Source organism: Vigna radiata, chromosome 7 (genome assembly GCF_000741045.1).
Source record: "Vigna radiata var. radiata cultivar VC1973A chromosome 7, Vradiata_ver6, whole genome shotgun sequence".
Lineage (NCBI taxonomy): Eukaryota > Viridiplantae > Streptophyta > Magnoliopsida > Fabales > Fabaceae > Vigna > Vigna radiata.
The window spans coordinates 25700855-25709491 of NC_028357.1; the positions used below are offsets into that span (position 1 = coordinate 25700855).

An 8637-nucleotide genomic window follows, 5' to 3' on the forward strand; every position below is an offset into this window, starting at 1 on the left:
CATTTCACTATATCTTCAAAGTTGGATTTTACAAAGAGAGGAGCCTATCTTTTATAGATGAAGAGAGGTCTCCATTCTACGTTTACAAAGCTTCTACAATGTACAGAGGAAGTGTGCTGGAGAAGCTAAGAATCTTGGAGCTTACGTTTAAGTCAGACACATGTTAAAAACGTGATAAATGTGTAAAGTTGGTTCGCATTGGCTGGGTGCATGGTGCAAGATGCTGAGCGTGATGTTCATTTCGGAAGCCAAATCCCTTTGTTATCCCAATCCGAAAGCTAAGCTGGTCAATTCGGAAATCGCTTCATTTCTTCTCTTCTTTGCTTTCTTTACTTTTTTTAGCTTGCTAAGCCTTCTAGGGTGATTAGGCATGGTCTCCAACCTTTATTTATGGGCCTACAAAAGAGTGTAAATGTGTTTAATAAAGGAAAGAAGGATTAATAAGTGATTCTTCATAAGAATAGAGTAGTAAGTGATCTTTCTTCTTCTTGAATCCTTCTGGTCACGACTTTTGTTAGAGGTCCTATGTACATCTTAGATGATCCTCTATCAAATAACTCCATCTTATGATCACATATTAAGGAGGAAACTCGAAACTATTCCTTACATATTAAGTTGGTCTTCTAATGATAAAAATTTCAATTAAAATTTAATTAAAATAACAATATAACTATTTAAAATATTCAATCAAGTCTTTTAATTTTTTAAAATATCGTTCCTTGGGTTCAAATTGATATAGTCGTATAAACCGTCAATATGCATCTATTATAAATTATATTATACACAAATTAAAGCCATCAATGTTTTTTTTATTAACTATTTATTACTGATTAATTGGATGAGAGGTGTTCTCGTTATTTTAATTTAAGAATTTGATTAAAACTTGAATTAATAGTACAACCAAATTGAATAAGATAGATAAATAAATCAAGGAATAATGAGACGAAAATTTAATTCAGGCCATATATTAAATTTTTATATATAATAATAATACAAATTAATAAGTATACTAAATTTTAGTCATGGAAAGTAAAAAATAAACTAAGTCTGTTTGTTTCAGGGTGTGATATTATTAAAGGGTAAGTGTGAGGAAGATCTGGAGTTCCTACTCTAGTTTGTTTCAATGTTTTTTAATGGATTTTAGAGTGCATATTTGCGTGAGAGTAGAATGGAAGAATTCACACATTGTGGTGAGGTACGAGGATATTTATTGTTCACCAAAACACCTTCGTGTCGTCACACTAGTGAAATTCCAGTATTCACTTGCCCATAGTGAGTCTAATTGAAGGAAATGGGATGGCTGACCTTCCCTTTTGTTGTCAGGGTCGTGAAGGAGAATGAGATAAATATGGTTTGGGCTATGGCAACCTTACTCTCAACACCCCATCTTTACATCATGCTTCTCTCATTTTCATACACACACCTCCAATATTTTATTTTAAGTTTTAACCCATTTAAAATTTTACACTCCAAAGAAAAATAATTAAACAATAGAAATAATATTGTAAGAATCTAGAAAATAGAATAAATAAGTGTTTTAAAATAATGAAACTGATTATTTAATATTAAAATGAGTTGATAATATAATTAAAATTTCATACACTCTCATTTCTTTAAAATTTATTCTCTAAACTCTACCTTTTCTCTAAGTTTTCTTATTCCTCTTTTTTCTCCATCCATTGTGGGTCTTTGATCATATGCATAAATCTTCTTTTGCATGTATCAAAAGGTTGTCTTCTTTTATTCTTTGTCAATTTGAAATTCTAAGATCCGTTTCCAATCATCAATTGGCAATTTGTAGGTTTCTTTTTCCTTGTGGAGAAAGTAACGCTTGGGGTTAGAGAGCCATAGTAATTCTAAAAACGATAAGGGAAGCTAATTTGCTTTTTATAGCTATTGTAAGATATTTAAAATCTATGAATTTGGTGTATGTGATTATATGGTGATTTATGATGTTAAATTTGGAAAAGTGTTGAATTCTTGTACACTATGAGGCCATATTCTTGGAATAAACAATATGCCTTTTCAGGCCATATTCAAGAGTTGGCATTTCCATGCTTCCAAGTTCATATTTGCTGCAAAACAAGCTCAGGTTGTGATATACGAGGCCTCTGTTTGCCATACTTTCCTGATTATACTGATATTCACTAAATTTTATGGTACTTTTGGATCAACTATGCATTGAAATCATATCTCCTCTGACAAGTTAATCTAGAAGAAGTAATTATCAAGCATATTTAAACGAAGATCTCTGTTTATTGATAGAAAATAATAGAAAAAGAGAAGTACATCTCAGGAAAAGACAATACCAGCTGCAAAAACAAGAGCAGAAATCTGCTTCAAAGAGGGAATGAGAGGATTTCCAATCATGTTCTTCAGATCACGAAGGAAATATAGCACATTGAGGAGAAGGTCCCATATAATGAACCGACCACAGAGTAAACAAGCTTAATGGAAATCACAAGGATGATGCTTTCTCATTGAGTGCTTCTTTGACTGCTCTCAGAAGCGATGGCATTAATTTCTGGTTTGTAACAATAATACCAGAAACAACATCGAGAAACTTTCCTTTTGAAAAGTCCAAGGGATTCCCCGCAGCATCCGTGACGATACCTCCAGCTTCTACAAAAGTCCAATCGCATTTATAGAAGATTAGAAGACACATTCCACAATCGAAGCAATGCATGAACCTAAATATCAGTTCATTGTCAATGAAAGTCACAATTATCGGAAGACTCAAATATTATGCAACATAAGTCATTCAAAACACGAGAGATAGGAATATATAGCTCATCCATGAGATAATGTCATCACTGTAATGAGGAGTTGTGTTGGTTGCACAGGAATATTAAATCCACACAGAGAATATTGAAAACCGCACTCCTCTCAACAAGCAAATCTTCAGCAATCTTGTAGTACCTATCCCTTACAAATATTTTTCTTTATTTTGCAGGTTCTCTTCTTGTTTTCATTCTATTTAAGAAACATCAGGTGTCTTCCCATTAAAGGGAAATGACAATGAGTGCATATAATATGTTTGGATTCCCAATCCCCCCAGACCTTCCACGAGCAATAAATAGATAGTCGTGCATTCAAATTATCTTTCTTGTCAATTAAAGACCAAAGAAAGATCAATGCTAAGTAAAATGATAAAGGCAAGTCAAACATAAACAGATTGAAATATAATTATTCACCGGCACTTCAACAGAGTTTATTATACAGTCCAGACCAAATAGAATATTGTAAGATGCAACCACTGTCATACAGAGTTGGCTATTCGACCGAAGCAATTTAAAAGGGTTTAATTTGAGCTGGACACTACTTTAATTTTGGAACATGTTCTAAGATTTGTACTTCATAACCTGTTGTGAAGAATTTTGGGTGCCCTCGCTTGGAAAATGAATAACTAATTCCCTACCGAAAATCAAACTCCTCTAAGGTGTTAGGAGAAGAGCTACCAAAATCTCTTAAGATTTCATCATGAAAAAAGTATTTAAAGTATATTAATATCGTTTTACCAGTGAAATTCCATAATTTAAATTTAAAATTCTACAGTAAGAATTGAGTATGTAACATGTACGAGTTTCGTGTATCTTAAAATATTTTAGATGATATTCACACCACAAATATCTATCACTTTCCTAACTGCAAATCAAATTGAACCATAACTCCTAAAATACTTACAAAGATTCAACTATCATTGAATTTCACAATGAAGTAAACTTAATCCTAGAAATCAAAATTTATGGTCCATTAACATCACCTTTGAGACCAGCGCTATCTTTTCCTTGAAAGCCTTCATTATTTCCCTTTAAGGTGCTAAAATTCATTACCACAAACTAATGATGGAAATGGCTTAGAACTTATCAAACAAGGTTAGTTTTAACTTCATATTTAGAGTTCCTTGGCATCAAGCTCCAGGATGCAACATGCTAAAAGCAATAATAATCACAAAGAAAAAAGGTTTAGAAAAGTTGCCAAGCTCCCTAAATTTGTTAAAATGTATAAACTTTACCTACAACAAGGAAACGTAGGACATTATACATATGATCAAATTATATTACATAAGTGAGTGCAAACCTCACTTTATAAGCTGCTTTTAAAAGATTGAGTCAAACTTAAAGTTCATTTTCTAAGATGGTATAGATCCTTTCTTGACATGGATTATTAGATCTATCATGTCACCCACTTTCAGACTACTCACAAATATCTAGTTCTACACTTAAGATGTTAAGTTCACGCTGTAAGAAGGTGCATTGGTGATCTCACATCAATACATCAATTGGAGATATGAACCGATTATAATATGCAAATCTTAACTTATAAGCTAGTTAGGTGAAAGTGAGTTAGGCTTAAAAGTCTTACTTTATAATAGAAAACATTAAAACATATTCTAGAAACCTATTCTATATTCTATATGAATTTGAAGAGAGTCCGGATCCAAGTAAAGTTTTAACTAGGACATAGACTTGATAAACATAAACATACGTCAAATGTAATTTATGACCAATTCTGGACAGTTATGACACTCATTTTAAGCAGAGCATGTTTACCAAGAAAAGATTGGTCAAATTGTTCATTAAAAGAAATACTTCAGAACAGGAACGAAAAACTAATGAAAAATAATACCAGTCACAACAATGCTTCCAGCAGCATGATCCCATATTTTTTCACGGTATCCTTTGTGAGGGAAACGCAAATATATAGCCCCATCTCCTCTTGACAGAGCTCCATATTTTGCTTGGCTATCAATTCTGACTGGTGGTGCTTTGACACCAAGTTTCTGTTAATTAAGTAACGTTCAAGAATTGTGTGTAATTAAATCTAAGAGAGCTAAGAGAAAAAACTAAAAAACAATGAAAAAGACAAATGTGCTAACTATAGAAATAACATTACTTCTGCAATGGAGCTAGACAAGTCATGCGAGGAGTGTGCTGCTTCAAAAGACTCAAAAAATGATGCTTCCTCTGGATTATCAACATCACAAACATGGACCTGGATGATCATTTGGACATGGAACAACTGTCAAATGACATTACCAAAGTGACAAGTATGAAAAAAATTTGCAAGCACCAACCTTAGTTTGTGTAGAACCACCCAGTGCTTGCAAATATGCTCCATCACCAACTTTAGCAAAGAAGAGACAACCAACTTCATTTGAAGAATGGAGCTGATTAGAGCCAATGGATGCCAGTGGAAGATTTGGACAAGCCAAGACACCCAATACAACTTTTCCTTCATGTAGCAAACCTAATGCTATAGCATATTGGTCTCCTCTTACAAACCTATTATGTTATCTCACAAGCATGAGCTACTTAATGACATTGTCTCCATAAGTGACAATGCAAGTGAAACAAATGGTATAAAAATAAAGACAGTAAAATTGGAAATAATGAAGAAAAATAATTATTTAATCAAATGTTCGATTAATTTGACAACTAAAGAATATAAAAGTAAATACTAATATACTAGTATTTTATATTATCAAATTTTTATGAGTAAAAAAATAGATTTCAAGGTTTTCTATTATCATTTTATGTTTCATTTGTTTCCAGATTATAAAAGTTGGTATAAAAGTTGGTACAAGAATCGGTGAGAAAAGAAAATGAAAGTAGAAAATAATAAGTTGTTTTTTCCTGTTTACCTTACAAACTTTTGAAAACGGGAAGTAAAATGAAAAGAAGGTGGCCTTTTTTTAATTAAAAATGAAATATAAAACGCAAACAGAAAACAATTCTCAAATTAAATGGGCCTTTAGATAGTCAATTTCACCGTGCCAGGTAATAAATAATGTCTTTCAAAATTAAAATCACCATTACAGATATATGTTAGTTGGAACTTTGAAGTGATAGTCGATGGATTTCAACAATTATTTTGTCCTTACTTCCTAAACAATATAAGATGTTGAATGACAACTGCAATCTCAGATAAAAATCAGATTAATAATACTAGATAAATTCATATATGTTTTAAATGAGATATTACAAACATATTCGTGCTGCAAGAACATAACATTTTTTAGAAAAATAATATAATGAAATTCGACAAACAGTGAACAATTTACTTCAAAATGAATTTTTTTGAGAAAAAAAAAAAAATAATACTCACCCTTTTGTACCATCTATCGGATCCAAAACCCAGTGCTGTCCAACTGGACCACCTTCAGACTTACCATTGTCAATGGCCGCAAGCACATCATCTGTTGTTAAAGTAGGAAAGCTATCTGATCCTTCACTAGCAAGAGTATCATTGACAAGTTCTGTAATGCGCTTCAGTGTTTCCTGGCCACTTTCCTTACGAAGATCCCCTGAATCCTGAAATTTTAAAATTGGATTTTATACTCAAGCATGGAAATGAAAGCAAAGTTTACATGTCCAAAAAACCTGTAAGAATTTACAATTTCACCTCCTCGGCTACTATTGAAAATGGTTCAGAAGGAAGTTCTCTCTCAAGTATAAAGCTGACCAATGCCTGTGAACCTGTAAACCACAAGAAAGCAACCTGATTTATTTGAAGTGAATTGAAGCTTCATCTAAATCTCAATGAACAAGTTTAGCAACTAAAATAATATAAAATGAAAAATTACAGCTAAAATTGTAAATAACTTTCTTTTTCACAAGTGATCCATATTATAGGCAATGAAGCAATTTAAATCGCCACATTAGAAAGTTCATATGGAAGATCCACTATTTATTGAGGTGGTGGTAGCAGGAATTTCAACTAATGTGCATAAGGACTAGTTTTTATGTGAGAGCAATTTGCCCAAGAACCTTCTGGTTGAGCTAACTATAATTAGGTCCTCTTTTCGTACAAGAAAATGATTACTAGAATATGGAGACACGTAGCAGAACAATACATGATGTGAAAGAGATATATAAATTAGTGAGGGAAGACAAACAAAACATCTGCTATAGTTGCATACTTGCCTATCATAACATAGAAGCAAATTTATACAAGTGGAAGGTCTTTCCTCATGTCTGTCCTGTAAGGAAAAATGCTTTACACCAGCCAACCTTTGGTAATACATAGTAAATCATCAAACATGATTTACAACAATTTGCTTATACTAGCTAATCATCACAATTTTTCAACTAAAATAGAGTTTCAATGCATGGTTTAAAACAAGTACGCTACGACTATTAAGTCACTGGTGTAGAGCTTGTATTTGTAGAAATATTATTAAAGAACAACTCCCCTACTCTCGTTGTAGAAATGCAAAAGATTTCAAAACTACAATGATACTGTTAAAATTTGCTGGCTCATTCTTGTAAACTGAATTAGTTGAATATTAACAGGACACATCATCTATAACTATTATAAGGAAAAAAAAAAAAACAAATTTTGAGAGTGCGAAAAACTCATAGAACTGGACTCAAGGAACAACAACTTATTTCAAAGCACAGGAACAACAAAGCCCCTTAAATTAGAGCTGATAAACTACACAACATGCACGAAATGTTCTGATCAAATCAGTAACCCTTGATTATACATCTGAAAAAATATGGCAAGGATTTGTGAAGAAAACTAAAAAGCTTACTCCGCTCCCATTCTTCAGCTTCTAATTATGTAAACATAATCCAACCGGTAAAAGCACCCGTAACAACTAGTCCAAGAGCATAACATTATACACAATCAGCACTAATTCTACTCGGTCAATTAACAACTAAACTTCTCATTTTCCAACTACAATTAACTTTTCAATGTGAGCATTTGCACACAAAAAAAACGATTCAACGTTAACACCAGATACAATGGTAGCAGGACTAAATAGCATACCATAATCGGCCACTGTAACGGGACTTTTGTCTGACTTTGAGTGAACATCGGATTGAAGAAGAGCCTTCTGAACTTTCTGCACAAAGCATGCAAAGAAGAATAAATCAGCATCCATTAGTAGTTAATAAAACTAGTTTAGAATTTCAATTAAACGAAAAATAAGGGTTTTTCTTTTGTTTATGAAAATGGTGATGGTAAAGAGAAATTGCGGATGAGTGCCTGGCAGAGACGAGCGGCGAGAGTGGCTGCTTTCTTTGCAGCGGCGAGTTCCTTCTCATAAGGCATTGAAGAAACGATTAGTGTTAGTGGCGATGAACAGCAACTACTTCTCGTTGACACGCTAATGCACCTTGTTCGGATTCTGGCTTCGGACAACCTCCAATCGCTTCCTACTCCTGCACTTATAGCTCTCGCTCTCCACCAAACCGTTGCTGTGCCCATTTTCCTTTCTCTTCCTTTTTTTTTAATTTTAAATTACGCATCCCAAAATTACTTCTCAATTAATTGCCACACGGCGTTTTGGCTTCCTGGGTTGTGTGCCCATTCCAGTCCCCCCACAATTTTTTTTTCTCTTTTTCCTGAAATATAGAAACAGTTTTTTTTTTAAATTGTTATTAATCTATTTATTGGAATGGTGTAAGATTTAAATATAATTATATTTTGAAAAATAATAATGTTAAATAAGATTGAGTGGATTTGACTTTATTTAATTTATATTATTAAATAATTCACTTTTTAATATTTTACTACATTGCTTACAAAATAATTGTTTATGTCTATGTACACCTTATTATTTATTTAATTTCTATTTAAAATAAATCTGTGAGAAATTAAAAAAAAAATAACACACACGTACATAAA

The 8637-nt window shown here is 32.6% G+C and overlaps 1 protein-coding gene across 1 annotated transcript; it reads right to left on the reverse strand.

Moving 5' to 3' along the window:
* Positions 1 to 2224: 2224 nt before the first annotated feature.
* LOC106766815 (SAL1 phosphatase) lies at positions 2225 to 8296 on the reverse strand. The gene is made up of 8 exons (XM_014651578.2): positions 7996 to 8296; positions 7777 to 7852; positions 6406 to 6479; positions 6109 to 6314; positions 5078 to 5285; positions 4897 to 4995; positions 4630 to 4783; positions 2225 to 2622 (listed from the first exon to the last, which is right to left on the reverse strand). The coding sequence occupies exons 1-8, from the start codon at positions 8215 to 8217 to the stop codon at positions 2459 to 2461; spliced, it is 1203 nt and encodes a 400-aa protein (XP_014507064.1). The 5' UTR covers positions 8218 to 8296; the 3' UTR covers positions 2225 to 2458.
* Between the last annotated feature and the right edge of the window lie 341 nt (positions 8297 to 8637).